This window comes from Acomys russatus, chromosome 2, assembly GCF_903995435.1.
Source record: "Acomys russatus chromosome 2, mAcoRus1.1, whole genome shotgun sequence".
NCBI lineage: Eukaryota > Metazoa > Chordata > Mammalia > Rodentia > Muridae > Acomys > Acomys russatus.
Genome location: NC_067138.1, coordinates 35,769,327 through 35,790,358, shown reverse-complemented (window position 1 = coordinate 35,790,358; position 21,032 = coordinate 35,769,327). Strand labels below are relative to the sequence as shown.

At 42.4% G+C, this 21,032-nt stretch overlaps 1 protein-coding gene and 1 pseudogene across 2 annotated transcripts in view; one reads left to right on the top strand and one right to left on the bottom strand.

Moving 5' to 3' along the window:
* Positions 1-16,820, bottom strand: part of Virma (vir like m6A methyltransferase associated) — a 63,255-nt gene extending 46,435 nt beyond the window's left edge. The window contains exons 1-4 of one of the 2 annotated variants that reach the window (XM_051160292.1): positions 16,652-16,820; positions 9,661-9,776; positions 4,287-4,373; positions 2,358-2,406 (exon numbers count right to left, since the gene is read on the bottom strand). In XM_051160292.1, the coding sequence (XP_051016249.1) occupies positions 2,358-2,406; positions 4,287-4,373; positions 9,661-9,776; positions 16,652-16,714 (315 nt within the window). In that variant the 5' untranslated portion in view covers positions 16,715-16,820. The remainder of the gene's footprint in view (positions 1-2,357; positions 2,407-4,286; positions 4,374-9,660; positions 9,777-16,651) is intronic. The other variant, XM_051160285.1, reaches the window with a different exon arrangement.
* LOC127198016 (40S ribosomal protein S2-like) overlaps positions 16,713-21,032 on the top strand; it is a 58,709-nt pseudogene continuing 54,389 nt past the window's right edge.

Sequence of the window (21,032 nt, the reverse complement as noted above, 5' to 3'; positions counted from 1 at the left end):
GGTGCACATACTCAGACACGGATACACACATATACACATAGCAGCAACAACAAAAAGTAAATAAAAACAGAGGCTCAGCGGTTAAGAGCACTAACACCCAAATTCAATTCTCAGCACACATCATCGCATAACCATCCATAACTCCAGCTTCAGGCAATCTGATGCCCTGTTCTGGCCTTCATGGACACCGTGTGCATGGAGCACACAGACATACATGCAGGCAAAATACCCAGATGCTCTGTTTTTTGGTTTTTCAAGATAGTTTCACGGCATAGCCTTGGTTATCCTAGAACTAGCTCGCAGAGCAGGCTGACCTCTAAATCACAGAAATTCGCCTGCCTCTGCTTCCCAAAAGTATTGAGATTAAAGGCTTACACCACCAATGCCTGGCTAAAAATGTTTTTTAATATAATGCAGGTCAATATTGCTCAAAATCATTCACAGGCATAGATTTACATGGTCCTCCAGCATGGTCCCATGCTAAGACTAACTCTTCCCATGTCCATAGGTCATGCTGACTGTGGTCAAAGTGCATGGACAAGCCCTCAGCACGAGAAGGAAACTGAGAGCGAACTAGGTGAGAGTCATGGAAGTAAACAGCACAAACAATGTTCAGTTTCCAGAATGATAAAGGTCCATAAACTGTCCAACACTTCTCACATTAAAATCAGAGGTATACTGTCAGAGGGCTAGGGGAGGGGAAGAGGGTGGAAAAGGTAAGGGACAATGGGGATGTAATATGAACCAATTATTATTATTATTTTTTTTTTTTTTTTTTTTTTTTTGGTTTTTTCGAGACAGGGTTTCTCTGTGTAGCCTTGGCCATCCTGGACTCACTTTGTAGACCAGGCTGGCCTCGAACTCACTGCGATCCGCCTGCCTCTGCCTCCCGAGTGCTGGGATTAAAGGCGTGTGCCACCACGCCCGGCTCCAATTATTTTTTTAAATGTTAAAAAGAAAACCATTTGGGGCTCTACATATGGAGCCTTATTACTGGAATAATGAGAAACATTTTCATAACTCAGGAAAACACATTCGTGGGTGGCGTACAAAAACACAGACAAACACATAAAAGACACATACAGACACACACATACAAAATAATTTTTTAGTTTTAAAGAGATTTTTACTTTAATTAGCGTGTTTGCTTGTATGCACACACGAGTGCGGTGCTCTTGCGGGTCACAGGCAGCAGACAGACCCCTCTAGAGCTGAAGTTACATGGGCTGTCGGACACCTGACACAGGTGCTGGGAACTGAACTAAGGTCCTCTTCAAGGGCAGGACTGAGCCAACTTTCCACCACCCAAAAATGGAAATGAATCCGAAAAACCCATAAAACAAGCCAAAAAGGAAGCCTAGTGGAAGAAAGATAAACAGATAAAGAAGATAAATCTGTATAAACAGGATGCAAAAGATTGCAGATTATACTCCAGAGTTATTCTCAGCTAGGGGGCCCCACATTCGTTCTGTATTTCAGATCTTCCATTACATGACTCTAAATGGCATTTGGTGCACAAAGAAATAAAGCAAGTACTGATGTGGAAAGGATATGAAAGGTGTATTTTTTAAACTTTAATAAAGGGTCTAGAGATGGGTCAGAAGAGCAAGTACTGCTCTTGCAGAGGACCTGAGTTCAATTCCCAGCACCCACATCAGGCAGCTCTCAAGTGCACGTGAGTTTAGCTCCACGGGGATCTGGGGACACCCACATACACATACCCACATACAGATACATGAGGAATTTTTAAAACTAAATCTCTCTTTTTTTTAATACCTTAACAGAACATAGCAGTATCTAGTAATAATTTACTGGCCTGAATGCTATGAGCTTGTCTGCTCAAATAAAAGCGAAACCCGAAAATATTGATCTATGCCAGAGTCAAGACTAAATTCACAGGAAGAGAGGCCTGTAAGCTCTTCATTTTCAGATCTACTGAATGTGTATGGATGTTTTTCTGTGCATGCCCACGACCTTCGTGCTGATGTAAGGGGAGGTCAGAGGATGGCATCAGATCCTTTGGAACTGGAGTTAGAGATGGTTGTGAGCCATCATGTGGGTGCTGGGAACCAAACCCAGGTCCTCTGTGAGAGCGACAAGTGCTCTTAACCACTGCGCCATCTCTACAGCCCCAGTACTTTATTGTTAAAATGATATTTTATTTCATATGTAGCATAAAATGATTCAAGCTCTTTAGACAGAACAATTAGATTTTAAAGCAGCTTTTAATTGTAAGATGCAGACAAGAGATAACACCCTGGAACACTGGGTCCAGTGCTGTCTCCCTCACTTACTTAGATCAAAAACTGAAGAGAAGAACAGAAGAAACAAGGTGAGAAAGTAACATCAATAGTTACCTTTGAGTTTGGTCTGAAGATGATAGAAGTATTCTCATCATATTCCAGGCTGTGGAAATGGGAAAAATTAACAGAAAGGCTCAAATAATAAATATTACAAATTATGAAGTTTTTGCTGGCAAGATAGCTCACTGGGTAAAACACTTACTACCTAAGTCTGATGACCTGAGTTCAATCCCCAAAACCTATGCAAAGGTGGAAGAGGAAAACCAACTCTACAAACTTGTGTTCTGACCTACACACCTTCACTATGGGATGTACATGTAAAAATAATAAATAAAACTTTGCTTCCCAAGATGGCACCATGGAAAGTACCCATGGCCCTGTCCTGGGGTCTCAGGCCAGCCCGGCCCGGCTTCTGAGAGAGCTGCGGGGTAGGTGCAGGGGCCTGAGGTGGGATCTTGGTTGCTCCAAGACAAAAGACCTGGGTCTACAACAGATGTACTGCAGTGTCTTGTGCTTGTTATTTTCTGTAATATTTTAAAACTGCTTAAAAGTACAGCTACTAAAACAGCTAATAATTCTTTCTCTCTAAGAATGGAAAGGGTTTCTGTGGTTCCTATATGGTTAGAACTATAGAAAACAATGTAATCTATAAACTATTACAAAGTAATTAATAATAGTCCTACAACCTTGTTTTTCTATCAGTTCAGTATACTGCATTGTTTTAGGTATTTTCATTATATGAAATCTACTGTATGTCAGGTACTTTAATCTATTTAAGTGTTATCTGTTAGCAGAGCTTGTGCATTTTTCAATAACTCAAAAGTTAGTAAGAAAAACAGTTTTCACCAGTGTTTAGTTTTATATTGAGGTGCTCAGATTATAATAAAGTGATATTTAAAAAATACTTTTAAAAGTCTTTCCACTTTCAAATATTTCAATGTAATCAAATGTTACATTTTTTTCAAGCCACAAAAGACTCTGATGTAGCTGGTTTGGGTTAAGCACACACATTGGTAAGATTTTAAAAGTACCTCCACATAACTCTAACGAACAAAGAGATAGAGCACCACAGCACTATCCTACAACAACAAAAATGCACACCATGAAGCTGAGGGTGTCATTTTGTGATAGAGCGCTTGCCTGGCATCCAAACGCCCTAAGGTCAATCGCTAGCACTGCACCCTGCAAAGAGTACACTAGAACTAAAATATAAGAAAAGTACCGCCAGGTGGTGGTGCACGCCTTTAATACCAGCACTTGGGAGGCAGAGGCAGGCGGATCGCTGTGAGTTTGAGGCCAGCCTGGTCTACAAAGTGAGTCCAGGACAGCCAAGGCTACACAGAGAAACCCTATCTCAAAAAAGACCCCCCCCCCAAAAAAAGAAAGAAAAGTAAAGTACTCATTCTGAGGCTGGGTACAGCTCAGTGGAAAGCATATGCTTAATTGTCTAAAGTCTTGGGTTTTAAAAATGTTAAATTTTCAAAAAAAAAAAAAAAGTTAAATTTTCTATGTAATTTCCTAAGAAATTAAGAGGATCAGGAAAGAATGAGTAAAGTCTGCTAATTCCTAGTAGAAATGTATTGTTTTCATCTTAAAGAGACCTTTGGTTGTTGTCATGTTATAATGAGTTCTTATTAAACTCATTTAATGGTTATTTTGCCTAATATAATTTTAAGAATCAGAAAGCTGCCCTTTCCAAATCAGGTTAGTAATAAATTATGTAAGTGTCATGTTTATGATGCATGCACACACAAGTAAAAACAAACAAAAGATGGCAACTATGTTACTATTACATTATCACACGCTTAGGCTTGTATCTTGTTAAGTTCCCTCAGGAGTTTGGCATTTTCATACTGGCCATCAAGAAAGGTAAGCCCTGCACTCTTGTGTCTACCGTCACATACTTCCTTGTAGCTCCGTGGCGGAAGGGCTTGCTTTCTGACTCAGTGAGGTCTGCGATGAAGCTATTCAGTACATACATACCTTCCCAACCTATCAAAAACAGGAGCACTTGGTTTGCTGACATTATTGAAGAATAAGTCTAGTTGAAATGTGTGTGGAGATGTCTCCCTGTAAATCAAACAAGGACGAGATGTTAGCCTTTCAAGTTTAGTTCCTATAGTAAAACAAAAAAAACACAGAAAGTACAAAGTCCTAAGCAAGCCTAAGACCAGAAAAAAAAAATATTCCAGAGATTTAAATAACAAAAAAAGCATATCTTAACAAAATATAATTCTCAGGTCATCTAAGCATTATTAAAAATGCTGGGCGGTGGGGGGGGAGTTTGTTGTTATTTGTTGGTGTTTGAGTCAGAGTTTCCTGTATAACAGCTCTGGCTGTCCTGGAACTCTCAGAGATCCACCTGCCTCTGCATCCCAAGTGCTGGGATTAAAGGCATGCTCCACCACCACCACCCACCTAAAAATGAATCGTCAAAATCAGAAAGGTAATTTTAGTTTTTTCACCTGCTATATGGTATTTACATTAAACATTTAAAATTTTTAATGTTACAGATACAGCTGAGCTCCTGCCTAGGATATATGAGGCTCTAGGTCCAATCCCCAGCACCGTAAAACTTAAACAAAAATAATCAGAGGATACTTGGCTGCACTAGACTTTCACAACACAGTGACTTATGTAAGATGGCACACTTCTAAAACTACCATGAACAGCAAAACAGCTCACATGGAAAAGCACCCCCCACCAAGCCAAATAACCTCAGCTCACTCCCCAGGACCCAGACATGAAAGGAGACCATCTCCTGAATGTTTTCTTCCAACTTCAACACACACTGTAGCATACACACCCACACCACATCCTCCCCACAAAAATCTAAAAGACAGCCAGGCAGTGGTGGTGCACGCCTTTAATCCCAGCACTCAGGAGGCAGAGGCAAGTGCATCGCTGTGAGTTCGAGGCCAGCCTGGTCTACTAAGCGAGTCCAGGACAGCCAAGGCTACACAGAGACACTCTGTCTCAAAAAAAAAAAAAAAAAAAAAAAATCTAAAGGAGAAAACTAAACAAACTCCAAAGCCACATACGGTAGTGTACGCCTGTACGCCCAGCACTTAGAGAGGTAAGTCAGGAAGTCTGCTGCAAGTTCAAGGCCTGCCCAGGCTACACAGCGAAAACCAACTCAGAAAGTAAAGAACAAAACAGGAGCTGAAGACACGAGTCAGTAGTTAAAAGCAAGTAGTGCTCCTGCAGAGGACCCAAGTTTGGTTCCCAGAAACCACCTGGGCAGCTCACACAACTGCAGGTAACTCTAACTCCAGGGGACCCAGGTTCCTCTTCTGGCCTCCATGGGAACCTGATCCACATGCACACACACAGAAGACAGACAGACAGAACAGACATATACATACAACTAAAAATACAAGTAAGGGGCAGTGATGGCACACACCTTTTATCCCAGCCCTCATGAGACAGAGACAGGCAGATCTCTGAGAGCTTGAGGCCAGCCTCGTCTATGAGTTCCAAGACAGTCAGGGCTGTTACACAGAGAAACCTTGCTTCAACAAATAAACAAACAAACAAATAAATATATCTTTTTAAAAATACATTAAGTAGAGCTGTGGTGGTGCATGCCTTTAATCCCATGGCCGTTACACAATAAATACATAGGGACTAGAGAGATGGCTCAGAGGTTAAGAGCACTGGCTGTTCTTCCAAAGGTCCTGAGTTCAATTCCCAGCAACCACATGGTGCCTCACAGCCATCTATAATGAGATCTGGTGCCCTCTTCTGGCCTACTAGCTCAATTGCAGGCTGAATACTAATACATCTTTAAAAACAAATAAATAGATAAAAAAACAAATATTTTTTAAAAATTCATCAATTCGGACTATGATGGTGTGTGCCTTTAATTCCAGCACTCACAAGCAGAGGCCAGCCTGGTCTATAGAGCTTGTTCTAGAACAACTAAAGCTACACAAAGACCTTATCTCGAAAACAAAAAACAACAATCAAATTTAGGATCCTATTAGGACAGAGATATTACAGGAAGTTTGGGTTTGCTTATATATTTCCTGAGTTTTATAAAGTATGTTACATGCATATCGTTTGCTCTCTAGCATTATTTTCGAGTTTAAGATGTCAGGCTTCCTGCCAGGTAAGGTGGCGCGTGCCTGTGATCCCAGCACTTGGGACCCAGAGGCGGGTGAATCTCTGTGAGTTCCAAGTTCACCTGGTCCACAGAGCGAGTTCCAGGATACCCAGGACTATGCAGAGAAACCCGGTCTCCAAAAACAAAATCCAAAGACTCCAGGCTTCAGGATGGCTCACTGGGAAAGACTGCTGCCAATACTGACCGAAGCCCTGGGGACCCACATGGTGGAAGAAGACAACTAATTGCCACAAGGTGTCCTCTGATGGCCACCCATGACCACGTGACACACGAAGGGCCACATACATATACACAAAAATAAATCAATATGTAATAAAATTTGTTCTTCTCCATTAATCCTTATTGTTCTACATGTTAGCCATGGGTAAATGTTTCTAGTACTTTCATATCTCATTACAACATAAGGAGCCGCTCACCTCAGCTAAGAAGCAGGGAATAAAGCAAGCAGAATAAATACTCCACCCACTGTAGCGAAGCACAGAGACCAACTTTTCCTGCTGTGGTGGCCAGTCTCCAACATATCTCCATGACCCACATTTCTTACCGTTCACAGCCTGTATAGACCCCTCCTACACTGTACTCACTGTACTAGAATATGTAACTAAGAAAATATAGTAAGACTCTTAGTGTGTCAATTCCAGGAGTAAGTCACAGAGCATGCTAGCTAAGCCTTCTTCTGGGGATGCTCGCTTGTGCACCACCCCCTCTGCAGGAAGCTTTGTCAGGAAGTGAGCAGGATTAACCTCCACAGAGAACATCTGCTACCAAGGAACTGCAGCTTCCCACATAAGCGAGCTTCTCTCCAGCCTGATTCCCAGCTCCTTACAACCTGCATCATGACTACAAAAATAAAGAACTACCTTAGTACAGGCCGGAGGCTAATGTCAGACATCTTCTTCAATTCACTTTCCACCTCATTTTTAAGACAGTCTCTTATGGAACTGTTTTATATTTTACATTGTCATTTCTGAATCATACCTCTGAAGATTTTTATATCCACTTCTATAAATAATCAACTATTTTTTCATAATTAGGAAGAAATGAACTTTGACCCTGAATCTGTCCCATAATAGTCACCAGAAAGTAGCAGGTTGAACTATTTTATATAACAGAAATGGAGTTACAAATAGTATCAATAAAATGAAATATATCAGTATATAAAGCCTTTGACCGTGCTATAAGCTAAAACCTCTTTTAAAGATGCATTTATCATATATATTCACATTTTCACAGCCAAACATTGGCTTCTATTTTCAACCTATAGAATTAAAATTCGAAAATAATGGTTATTCACATTATACAAAAATCAAACCATTCTATTTTTTCCCCCAAGACAGGGTTTCTCTGTGTAGCAGCTCTGGCTGTCCTGGAACTCCCTCTGTACACCAGACTGGCCTCGAACTCACAGAGATCCGCCTGCCTCTGCCTCCCAAGTGCTGGGATTAAAGGCGTGCACCACTCCCCCCTCACCCCCGGCTGAAACCCGTCTTTTAAGTCATTATTAAAGTTCTCTAATGTCAAGAACAATGGTCTTATACTGTATTTCTACCTAACCCAAGAAAGAGAAAGTAACACACAACCACGTGCTATTTACAGCCAATGGCTCCGTTGAAGCGACAAACTTTAAAAAAAAAAAAAAAAAAAAAACCATATGTATAGGGTCTGGGGAGTGGATCAATAGGTAAAAATACCTGCTGCAAAACATGGGGACCTGCGTTTACACTCCTAGCACCCTCATAAACCCAGGTAAGTCTGTAACCACACTGGGTGCAAGGGGTCAGAGGCTGGAGAATCCCCACAGCTTGCTCATCAGTCTAGCCAAACAGTTCAGCAAGAGACACTATCTTTAAAAATAAGGTGCATGAAGAAAGCATGAGCAAGACTCCTGGCACTGACCTCTGGCCTCTACAGAAATGCACATGCATGTGTATATGCACAAATACACAAGGTCACATGGATAGTGTAAGCTAGGCGTGGCAACACATGTCTATGGTCTCAGCTTCTGAGGAACTTTGGTAGAATACTACATTAAAAGTTGGCCTGAATATGAGTAAATTACTTAAAAAGTAAAAAATTTAAAAATAGAAAAAAAAAGTTAGCCTGGACAACTTAGTGAGACTATCTTAAAATCAATTCTTAAGAAATGGGAAGTGGGGCCGAAGAGATGGCTCAGCGGTTAAGAGCGCTGGTTGCTCTTCCAGAGGTCCAAAGTTCAATTCCCAGCAACCACATGGCAGCTCACAACCATCTCTAATGTGATCTGATGCCCTCTTCTGGCCTGCAGCTGTATCTGCAGGCAAAGCACTGTATACATAATAATAATACATTCTTTAAAAATAATAAAAATGAACAAGTGAGGAAATGGCTCTGGAGAGTACATCATTGGTTCTGAGTCAACCCCTATTTCCCCCCAAAACAAACAAAACTACACATTGTAAAATATTAAAATTAGGGGCTGGAGAGGTGGCTCAGCAATTATGAGCGCTTGCTGCTCTTGCAGAGGACTCAGGTTTGATTCCTAACACCTACACAGTAGCTCACAATCAGCCATTAAGTCCACTTTCAGGGGATGTGACAGCTCTTTTGACTTCTACAGGCAGCAAGCATGCACATGGTCTACATATATACATACATACAAAACACACACACACACACACACACACACACACACACACAGAGACAGATATAAAACCAACTTTTTTATTTTAAAAGGAAATGTCAGCCAGGTGTGGTGGTGCACAACTGTAATCCCAGCACTCATGTGAGTTCAAGGCCAGCCTGGTCTACAGAGTGAGTCCAGGGCAGCCAAGGCTACACAGAGAGACCCTGTCTCAGAAAAAACAAACAAACAAACAACAACAACAAAAAAAAAACGACAAGTCACATCAGAATCACTTCACCTGGGCTGGAAATAGTCAATAATAGAATGTTTCTCTAGCATATAATGAACCCTGGGCCTGATCCTTAGCACTACCAAAAATACTAAAAATAAGAATAAATACGGAAAGCATGGAGGCACACACAGTTAATAACAGCATTCTGGAGACAGAGACAGGCAGATCTCTGTGAGTTCAAGACCAGCCTGGTCTACATAGTATGTTAAACCCATGCAGGGCTCCCCAGTGTCTTACAAAACACACACACACACATACACACACACACACACACTGGGGGGGGGGGGAGCATATTTAAGTTAAAGGAAAAAAAATATCCACAAAAGAATTGACTTACCCATATGCTCTGTTGTCAGGTAAGCCGCTATGGGCTCGTACTCCTGGGGGTATAACTCGGACTTCATTGATATAAACCACACATGGAAAACGAACCACATCTATATGAGAACTTTGCTATAAAAATGATAAAACATACTGTTAGTAAAACATTTCTTTTTCAATTCAAAATACACTTTTAACTTTTTTTCCAACTTAAAATGACACCAACAATCTTAAAATCCAGAAATGTGGATGTAACCCATTGGTAAAAGCGCACACCTTGGGCTGGAGAGGTGGCTCAGAGGTTAAGAGCAGTGACTGCTGTTCTAGAGGTCCTGAGTTCAATTCCCAGCAACCACATGGTGGTTCACAACCATCTATAACGAGATCTGGTGCCCTCTTTTGCCCTGCATGTGTACATGCAGGCAGAGCACTGTATACATAATAAATCAATCTTTAAAACAAAAAAAGTGAGCCAGGCGTGGTGGCGCACGCCTTTAATCCCAGCACTCACGAGGCAGAGGCGGGCGGATCGCTGTGAGTTCGAGGCCAGCCTGGTCTACAAAGTGAGTCCAGGATGGCGAAAGCTACACAGAGAAACCCTGTCTCGAAAAACCAAAAAAATAAAAAATAAAAAATAAAAAAAAATTTAAAAAGCGCACGCCTTTAACCCCAGCATTTGGGAGGCGGAGGCAGAGGCAGGTGGATCTCAAAGCCAGCCAGCCTGGTCTACAGTGTGAGCTCTGGGTCAGACAGAACAACACACAGAGAAATGCTTTCTCACACCCCCACCGCCCAAAAAAAGCACATGGCTCACATGTTCAAGACCCTGGGTTAAATCCTCACCATCAGCAATAAACATATCATTATGTATGTTAATTACAATGCTGTATAAAATCACTGTTTAAAGCAGCTGACGATGGAGCTGGAGAACTCAGCAGCTGAGAATGCTTGCTGCTTTTCCAAAAGGACCAGGATTCAGTTCCCAGCATCGACTAGTTCACAAGTCCAGGGGCCCCAATGTCCTCTTCTGACCTCCAAGGGCACCCAGTATACGTGGCACACAGAGAGATACACAAATACACATAAATAATAAGCATTTTTTCAATAGCTGATGGTTTATCTGGATGATAATGTACCTAATTAAGTCTCTCAATTGGTATTATATAAAATGCTTTGCAGTACATTTACCTCTCTACTGATGTTTTGCTTAGACCAAGCTTCTCAAACTTTTTCTATTCGTGACTATAGATACTCAAAAAATGTTTATAGATGCTTCATATACACGGATATATAAAACAGACATCCACTGATAAATGAAATGGAAGTGTGGACCACACCCTTAACCTAACCGAAGGTTCAGACTCTGACATTCTTCCCACCTTTTCTCCAACATTCTGCTGTGTTCTAGAACACAAGTGTTGTGATGAGCTACCATCAACAGCACAGGCACTACTCTAAGGACAGCAGAGGAACAATACGGACAGAACCTGGACCCAAGCACTAGAAAGCTGCCATACTATTCCTAGGTGATTTTAAATTCTTTTGAAGAGTATTAAAGAGAAAATCCTATCCCATGCAAGACCATAAAAACAAAAACATTTTTTACAGCTATTCTGCACACTTGAGCTACAGCAGAGATGTCTAAATCAGGATAACTTTGAACTTTTTTTCCTTTTTTTGTTTGTTTTTTGTTTGTTTTTCAAAACAGGGTTTCTCTGTGTAGCCTTGGCTGTCCTGGACTCACTTTGTAGACCAAGCTGGCCTCGAACTCACAGTGGTCCACCTGCCTCTGCCTCCCGAGAGCTGGGATTAAAGGCGTGTGCCACCACTGATAGCTTTGAACTTTTGGCCTTCCTGCCTCTACCTCCTAAGTGCTGGAATTATAAGCATGATCCACCAGGTCCAGTTTTATGTGGTAATAGAACCCAGGGCTTCATGCATGCTAGGCAAGCATTCTACCAAACAAGCCACACCTCCAGCCCTAAACACACTGCCTATAAACAGGGCATCTTCTGTATTAGCTGTTTGCACTTCTACTACACATATATTACATATTTCTATAAATTCAAGGCCAACCAGAGAGGAGGGGATTGCGGGGCCAGGGAATGGAGAAGAGCTGCTAGGGAAAAGAGAAGAGAATGCATCAATAAAGCAGACAGCGTCAAGTTTCAAAAGACTAGGAACATAGTTCATAAGGACTAGAGGGCAAACAGAGAGAAGAAAGCAGGGCTGGGCTGAGCAGAGCACAACCAACAGGATAATAAAAACAGATCTTCACCCACAGCCAGGGGACAACTCCTAATCTGTATCTCCACCTAGGCTCCTTCTACTAAGCCCCAGGGGACATCTCTATTTAAATGTCTTCAGATACTTCAAACCTGGCAAGTTTGCACAATGAACTTTGTCCTTCATCCACAGTGCTGTCACCAGCCACATCATGCCTCTAATACACTGTCATATTTGGCTCTTCGTCCTCTCACCTAACCGTCCAGCTATTTAATCCCCATGTCATAGGGCTGAACGTCTGAAACAGGTCCTGCGTCTTGGCGCGCCCTTCACTGCTGCTGTTCCTTCAGTTCTGTGCACTGTTCTACTCTGATCGCATTACAGCAAGACCCCCTTCCTGGCTCGGTGCTTTTTATTCTGCTCCATCCTATTCTCCTACTGAAAAAGTAATGTAGTCTTTCTAGCATATAAACATGTATCACGCCCTGCTCCTTCCTCCAGCCAAGCCAAATTTCTAGGTCTTATAAACCTGTTCTAACCCAAAATACTGTATATGTGAATGCCCCTGACACACCACACTGCTTTTCAAGTTCAAGACCTCCGTTATGCTGTTCAGTTGTGCTCTGACCAGACTCCCTCATGCCCTTCTGCCCCAGCTCTCTTAAATGTCAACTTTCTCTCAAAAGCCGAACCAAGTCCAGATAAGCCCTCTCCTCTGTGTACCCATTCTCTTTCCCTAGCCCGTGAGAGGGTATGTCACAGGAGTTACTCTAAACTCAGTATCTGGCATAGTCATTTCATGAAAAACACTTTTTATAGGTGCCTAAAGCTAACTTGTTTTAAAGGAGTTAAAGGTAAAGCAATTGAAAGGAGTGCTTTTCTAACATGCATGAAGTCCTACCCTCAATTCCATATAAACCAGCAAGAAAGATCAGGAGTTGAACAGTTATCCGCCACTAGCCTGGGCTATATAAGACTCAGTCTCGGAAAACAAAGTAAGATCTAAGTCAGGTTGAGAGTGAGAACTCTGGGAAAGTTTATGATCATAAAATAATATGAATACAAACAGACTGGTCAGATTTCAAGACCATGTTTTCCCACAGGAAGTCACTGTCTGGAGACTTCGAGCTGTCAGCTTGCCACTCTCACTGCCTTCCCTTTCTCTCTCCCCCTCAGCTTGCTCATCTCCTGCTGCCTCTTAAGCTGTCCACATAAGCACTGTGGCACACAGCCCCCCCCCACACACACACACACTAAATAAAAGAATAAGAATGAAGCCAAGTCAGTAAGAAAATACACAAACATACATTTTTTTCTGGCTCTAAAGTGGTGCGATCCCATCCTGCAGTTGGGACTGAGTAGAAGCAATACATGCAAGGCACATTACAGAGATGGGGCAATACGAATAAAAATGAAACAAGACCGTTGCTTCGCTTTTAAAGAAATTGGTAATCCGAGAGGGAAATTAACCTTTGATTAAACTTTCACAGGGAAATCCTTCTCTTTTACCCAAGTGGGACCCAGAAATTGAACCTAAGTCCTCAGGCTTGGCAGCAAGTGCCTTGTGTCTCTCCTATGTGGCCCGGGTGGCCTTGTGTCTCTCCTATGTGGCCCGGGTGGCCTTGTGCCTCTCCTATGTGGCCCGGGTGGCCTTGTGTCTATCCTATGTGGCCCGGGTGGCCCTGAGCTCACAGTTCTTCCGCTGGGTGTCAGGAACGCAGGCAGGCCCCGGAACATCATTTTACCCCCATGATGCCGTGTCAGAGCAAGGAAGCAACCTGACCCTTTACCAAGTTTTCTTATCCATAAATGAAGACAACTTTCAAAACTAATAGCAGAGCAGAGCAAACTCACTGAAATAGCCAAAGCACTGCTCCCGGCACGAAGTACTCAATAAGCACGGCAAGTGTTAAATCCATCTGCTAACGAGCTTTCGCTGCGTCTTACTTGCACTTCCTCGTTTTGCTACCTGTTTTCACTGAACTGCTCTATGACTGACCAAGCAATCGCCCTAACAGCGTTTACTAGTCATGTCATACCATTTCCCGGCACAAAAGCCATAGGCTTCCAACAAAGATAACCAACTACTCTACTATTTAAGACGCTCCGTGATATGTTTGTTCGTTTGATTGTTTTGGGTTTTTGGTTTGGTTTGGTTTGGTTTTTTAAGACAGGGTTTCTCTGTATAACCTGGCCTGGCCTGGCCTCGAACCGTGACATGGCTTTAAAACTGCCTCTCAGGTGCCAATTCACACAGCTCCTTCGGGCATAACCTAACAGAACACTGCCTACACTAGCCTTCCTTTCCCACAGCAATGAGACATTACTTAATATGCCAACTGCCTTGATGAAACCTTCCTTGATAGTCACAAGAGTGACCTTGCTCTAAAATTTTGCACGCTTTATGTTCACAAAGAGAGCTGAATAAGTATCTACTACAGTTTCCTAAATCAGACACTGATTAAGAACTTTGTCTGTTCTCAGGGCCTTTTGTTTTACAGGCCTTCTGAAACAGTTTTACAGAGCCAATGCAGCCTCAAACTGAGTTGTTTCAGGTTTATTTGTTTGTACAAGACAGGATTTCTCTGTGTAGCCATTGCTGCCCTGGAACCTGCTCTGTAGATCAGGTTGGCCTAGAACCCACAGAGATCCTCCTGCTTCTGCCTCCCAACAGCTGGGATTAAAGGTGTGCTCTGTGCTGGAGCATGGCGGCACATGCCTTTAATTCTAACTCTAACCCAAATATTTCTGTACTTCTTACAAAACCCTGCTCCTTCAAGATAAACTCAAATGTGATTCTTCTATCCTTCTTCAATCACTCCCAGAAAGTATTTTTAACCTTCCCTGTTTTCCTATGATCCTTAATGTTTGTCTAAGAATGCACAATAGGAAACAGAGACTGGAGGAATGATAATTTTGCTGTTAGATTAGCACTCCATACATAGGAAGACAGCGACTTACTGTGTCACCTTGGCTGTCCTGCAACTTGTTCTCAAACTCACAAAGATCTGCAGAGGCAGGCAGATCACTGGGAGTTCGAGGCCAGCCTGGTCTACAAAGCAAATCCAGGACAGGCAAGGCTACACAGAGAAACCCTGGCTCGAAAAAACAAAAACAAAAAACCATTAACACTATTCCTGGTTCTTTCTTCTAACTTTATTGTTCTCTACTTCTATAAATAAGTTTCCCCTGGCAGGTGTGGTGGTGTTCACCTGTGATCCGAGCACTCAGGGAGGCAGAGGCAGTTGGATTTCAGTGAGTTCGAGGCCAGCCTGGTCTACAAAGCGAGTCCAGGACAGCCACGGCTACACAGAGAAGCCCTCTCAAAAAAAACAAAGTTTATTCTGGTAACAACTACACCTGCTATTTTGAATTTTCTCAAGGCTAGCTTGAATTATAGGCCAATAGACACTAAACAGTGCTGTGTGGCCCACCTGAAAATAAATTTTTAAAAAAATTATTTTATAGGACATAAATTCACTATCAGTAAAACACAAAAACCCAAAGCACCAACTCTTGACTTTTACAGGCCTATACACCACTTAATAAATTAAGCTTATCTGCCGGCTGTGGTGGCGCACGCCTTTAATCCCAACACTTGGGAGGCAGAGGCAGGTGGATAGCTGTGAGTTCGAGGCCAGTCTGGTCTACAAAGTGAGTTCAGGACAGCCAAGGCTACACAGAGAAACTCTTGTCTCAAAAAACCAAAAAAAAAAATTTTTTTAATTAATTAAACTTATCACTACCCATTATTTCATAGGAAAACATTCTAAACTTTTTTTCAGTCAAACGTCTATATTTTCCTAGACGCTGTACTAAACACAAGACATACAACTGAGAAAGACTACAAGACACTCGACCCTATTCTCATGGCGCACTATACAAGAACACTCATCATACAAACAAAAGAGAACAATCCCCACAGAATGGTTTTCTAAACTATTGAGTTTCCAGTGAGACAAAGAAATATGAGGCTTGCTCATCTGCTCTCTCGTCCTCCCACCTGAATTTCCCTGTGGACTCCGTTAAAGTTCATTTTTTGGCTGGCTTTTGGGAACCTCGTTAATTAGCTACATCCAGTATATTCAATTTTAAGTATCCGTAGGCCATTCAGGGAACGCCCAAGTAATTCTGTACACAAAACTACTCAACACCTCACCTTCGCCCCCTGAAAACCCCAGATTTGCCTTCTTAAGACAGACTTTATTACAACTCCTTCAATGCTGCACGATTCGCCACGTAGTCTCCATGCAAGGGAGAGAGCCTCGTAGAGGTGAATTCCTTCCAAGGTACTAAAGTGTTAAGCCAAACTGAGCAAAAAGATTGCCATGAGAGGCGACACCGAAGAGAGGTACTTGTTGTCGTGGTTACTCGGTATCCTGAAGACACTAGAACCCGGCACTGCTGTCAAAGACTAGATGCCCAAGCTCGCGCCTGCATCCCCACCCCCACCCCCCACCCCCAGCAGAAGCAAACCTGAGATCCGGGACCCCCGCCCCCTCAACACTCAACACTGACAGGACAAAATAAGCACTGCCAGCAGCGCAGCTGACTTGTCCCCAGACGCCGACCGCAAATCAAAGCCGGGAAAGGCAGGGCCGCCGCCCAGGGCCACGGGGCTCGCACCGAGCTGGGGGGAAGGGGTGTGGACCAGAGGACCCCCCCCACCCACCCACCCACCCAGCGCGACGGAGGAAGGACACGGCCCGGAGGACCCCCGACTCCACAGCAGGCGTACCCGAGCTGAGGGGCCGCGTCGAAAACGGGTCGCGAAGCCTTACCTCAGCGCTCGGATGTTTAAAAGTGTCTAAAAATAACAGCTCCATGGACGAGTCCACCGCCATGTTTGCCGCGGGCGGGGGACCGGGAGATGACTTCCGGGGCAGTTCTCCAACCTCCCGGGCTGAGGCTCCGGCTAGGGAAAAGCTGCAGCACTTCCGGCAAACAGGATGCCGTCTCCGCCAGCCTCGGCCTATCCCGTCGCATCTTTCTGCCTTAAGTCTCAAGCCCCGCCTTCTCCGGCCAGGCGGAGGGCGCCCTCTGAAAACCCAAAGGGGCCGAGAAGAGAAGGAAGGGGACTACGGCGTCTGCAGAGGCCCAAATCCCATCAGTCTTCCGCGCAGCGGCGCCACGACGCGGCAAGGGGTTATGAGGCCTGAAGGGGTGTAGGATAGGAAATTGTGCCAAATCTAGACACGCAGCACCATACGCCTCCCACGAGGCAGCTTTTCCAGGCAAAACTATGTGCAATGAGTGAATTTGAAAAGAAGTGTTTTTAAAAAGAAGAAAAGAGTGCACATCTGCTATCCAGCTTTCTGGAGGTGGAAGGATTTAAGCCACGACTGTATTGTGAGCTGGATGCCAGCTTGGGCTACATGAGACGCTGTCTCAAAAAAACGAGAGAGAGAGGGGGAAAAAACCTTAGCAAACGAAGGGAACATTTTTTCATTTATAAAATGTAAAAAAAAAATCCGTTATTCATGGGCTGATTGTGAGGATTAATTATAATAAAGTTCAAAAAGTATATAAATGAAACGTTATGAATAATATAAGAAAGAGGTAGAGTGAAAAGTCCATCTCTGGCTTACATGAGGTCTGCCAATTCCAGCACTCCAAGAACAAAAGATTTTTGAGCTTGTGGCCAGCCTGGACTACTCGTTGAGACCCTACCTCAAAATAAAGTATGCTTGTTTGTTTTAATTTTGTGAATAGTTTCTCTGTCAAATGTTAGACAATCTACCCATAGGCCTAGCGAGAGTGTTAAGGAGTCTCGCTCCTTTCCGGTACGCTCAAGAACCGTTCATCATGTTGTAACAAGCAAGCAGAGGCAGATACATAGAAACAGGAGCCAGAGGGGGGGCGGGGCAGAGAGAGATGGGGTGGATCAGCTCAGTGTCCTGGGTATCTCCCGGCACCGCTTTATGTTACCATCTCTTTGCCATCCTTGATGAGGGGCTTGAACTGTCTTCTTTGTCCTGTATGTTTGCCAGAACTGCTTTCAACTAGAGATTGTTCAAAGTCTTCTATTTGATCTCATGATCTTCTCTTAGGACATTTTCTTCTTTTTAAAAATTGAGGTTTCACGTTGAAGGCTGGGGCCAAGGTTTTTGACTGGCAGGCTGCCTACACAAGAAACAGAACTCAGCCGGGTGGTGGTGGCGCATGCCTTTAATCCCAGCACTTGGGAGGCTGAGGCAACCGGATGATGTGAGTTCGAGGCCAGGCTGGTCTACAAGGGAGTCCAGGACAGCCAAGGCTCCATAGAGAAACCATGATGTCTGGAGAAAGAAAGAAAGAAAGAAAGAAAGAAAGAAAGAAAGAAAGAAAGAAAAAAGAAAGAAAGAAAAAGAAAGAAAGGAGGAAAAAAAGAAAAAAAAGAAAGGAAGAAGAAAAAGAAATAGAAAGAAAAAAAAGAAGAAAAAAAAAAAGAAAAAAAAAAAAAAACAAAAAAAAAAAAGAAAAGAAAAAAAGAAAAAAAAAAAAAAAAAAAAAGAAAGAAAGAAGAAAGAAGAAAGAAAAGAAAGAAAGAAAGAAAGAAAGAAAGAAAGAAAGAAAAGAAGAAAGAGAAAAAAGAAAGAAAGGAAGAAAAAAAGAGGGAAGAGAAAGAAAGAAGAAAGAAAGAAAGAAAGAAAGAAAGAAAGAAAGAAAGAAAGAAAGAAAGAAAGAAAGAAAGAGAGAGAGAAAGAAAGAGAGAAAGAGAGAGAAAGAAAAAGAAAGGACTCAAGCTCTCTGTGGAAGTCCCTTCTACCTCGGTTGCTCTTGTCTATCTTCTACCTTACAAGAGTGTGTGGGAATGGAATAGTAAGTAAATACTTCTCCTTCACCAGGGGGAGAAAAAAAAAAAAAGCCTGCATATATGCCCAAAGAAATACCTACAAATTCAAAAGTGTCCACACATACTTTTGTTTTTCTCCAGCTCTGGAAATCAAATCTGGGACCTTGAGAAGATTAAGCAAGTACTCTACAAGGAGCTAAATCCCTAACCCACAATTTTTAAAAACTAAGTTGCCCAAGCTGATGCAAAAATTGCAACTTGCCTATCTCCACCTCCCAATGCTGGGATTGCAGGGATGTGCCTTTTTTTTTTTTTTTTTTTTTTTTTTTTTTTTGAGCAGTTTTACAGAAAATTGCAAAGACAGTCCCATATTTTTCCCCACTCAGAGTCTCCTTCTATTAATTACTTTCAGTAACACTGCATGTGTATTACAACTGATCAGCCAATATTGATACATTCTAATTAAGTAGTGTTTAAATACATTACTATGTATCCACTGATACAATTTCTCAAAAAATAATTTGAAAGCCTTTTATTCAACTCAGAGAGAGAGAGAGAGAGAGAGAGAATGAGTGTGTTTGAAGACCCTGTGATTCTGGCTGAGCCAAAACTTGATATGTAGACCAAGCTGGCCTCAAAATCACAAGAGATACACTTGCTCTGTCTCCCAAATGCTGGGATTAAAGAAAGATGTGCACTCACATGCCCAGCTCAGGTCTTAGGTTTTTAGTGTTTCTCCAGTGTGCCTTTTCCATCATGCTATGTAGGTAGATTCCTCCAGCAAGTAGCCATTGAAGATTGCCTCATTTACTAAGCAACATGGTCCAAGTCTTCTTATAGTTTGATAGTTTTGTAGAGTATGTTTTTGTACTTCTGTGTCTTTGGTTTGAATTTGGCTTGTTTTGATTGGGTTTAGATTTGAGGTTTTCTGAGACAGGGTGTCACCATGTTATTCTGGCTGTCATAGAACTCGGTAAGTAGACTACAATAGTCTCAAACTCAAAGTGATCTCCTGCCTCTATTTCCAGAGTACTTGTATGTCAGTTCTGTTTTTATTGCTTCATTGTATTCCATTGTGTGGACATACGACAGTTGGGTTTGGGTTTTTTTTTTTTTTTTCTTCTTTTTCTTTTGTTAGTTGGTCTGTTTGGTCAGTTTTTGTTTTTGTTTTTACTTTATCTATCTTTACCATAAGCACTTGAGCGGAGATTTTTATATGGATATAAATTTTCATCTAATTAAGGTAAATACTTAGGACAACCACCCCACTATATGATAAAAAGGACCATATTTATAAGAAATTACCAAACTGTCTTCTAAATATTAATCTCATTTTACATTTTAACCAGCATTAAGAGTTCCTGTCTTGCCGGGTGTGGTGGCGCACACCTTTGATCCCAGCACTCGGGAGGCAGTGGCTGGTGGATCGATGTGAGTTCGAGGCCAGCCTGGTCTACAAAGTGAGTCCAGGACAGCCAAGGCTACACAGAGAGACCCTGTCTCGGAAAAAAAAAAAAAAAAAGAGTTCCTAATAAACATGTTGTTAGTGTCTCATATTTTGTCTATTCTAATATTTGTGTAGTGTTACCTTACTGTCTATATTTGCAATTCTCTGATGACTTATTTATTACTTTGGAGAGGTATTCATGTCTTTACTTCCCACCCATACATCTTTGACTGGGTCTTACCTTTTTTTTTTTTTTTTTTGGTTTTTCAAGACAGGGTTTCTCTGTGTAGTCTTGGCTGTCCTGGACTCACTTTGTAGACCAGGCTGACCTCGAACTCACAGCGATCTGCCTGCCTCTGCCTCCCTCTGTGCTGGGATTAAAGGTGTGCGCCACCATCACCCGGCTTCCTTTTTAAATTTGTATTATGTTTAAGTATACTTATGGAGGTCAGAGAACAACTTGCGAGAGTTGATTCTCTCTTTCCACCGTGTAGCTCTCAGGGATCAAACAGATCATTAGGCTCAGGGACAAGCACCTTCACCTGAGGAGCTATTTCATCAGCTTTTATCTTAAAAAAAAAAAAAAAAAAAAAAACCTGAGTTGGAGAATGCACATGATTTGAATTCAGTGGGGGCGGTTGAATTCATCACACTCAGTGACATTAAGAACATAATTAGACTTCTTTTTTTTTTTTAATGTATATGAGTGCTCTACCTGTATGTATACCTGAATGCCAGAAGAGGCCTTTAGAAAGAAGATATAGATGGTTATGGGCCACCATGTGCTTGCTGGGAATTGAACTCAGGACCCTTGGAAGAGCAGCCAGTGCTGCTAACTTCTGAGCCATCTCTCCAGCCTTAGACTTCTAAGAAAACAGATCCACTTCTTCCTGGCCCACATCTCACTATGCACAGCACACCACCTAAGTACTTCAGCCAT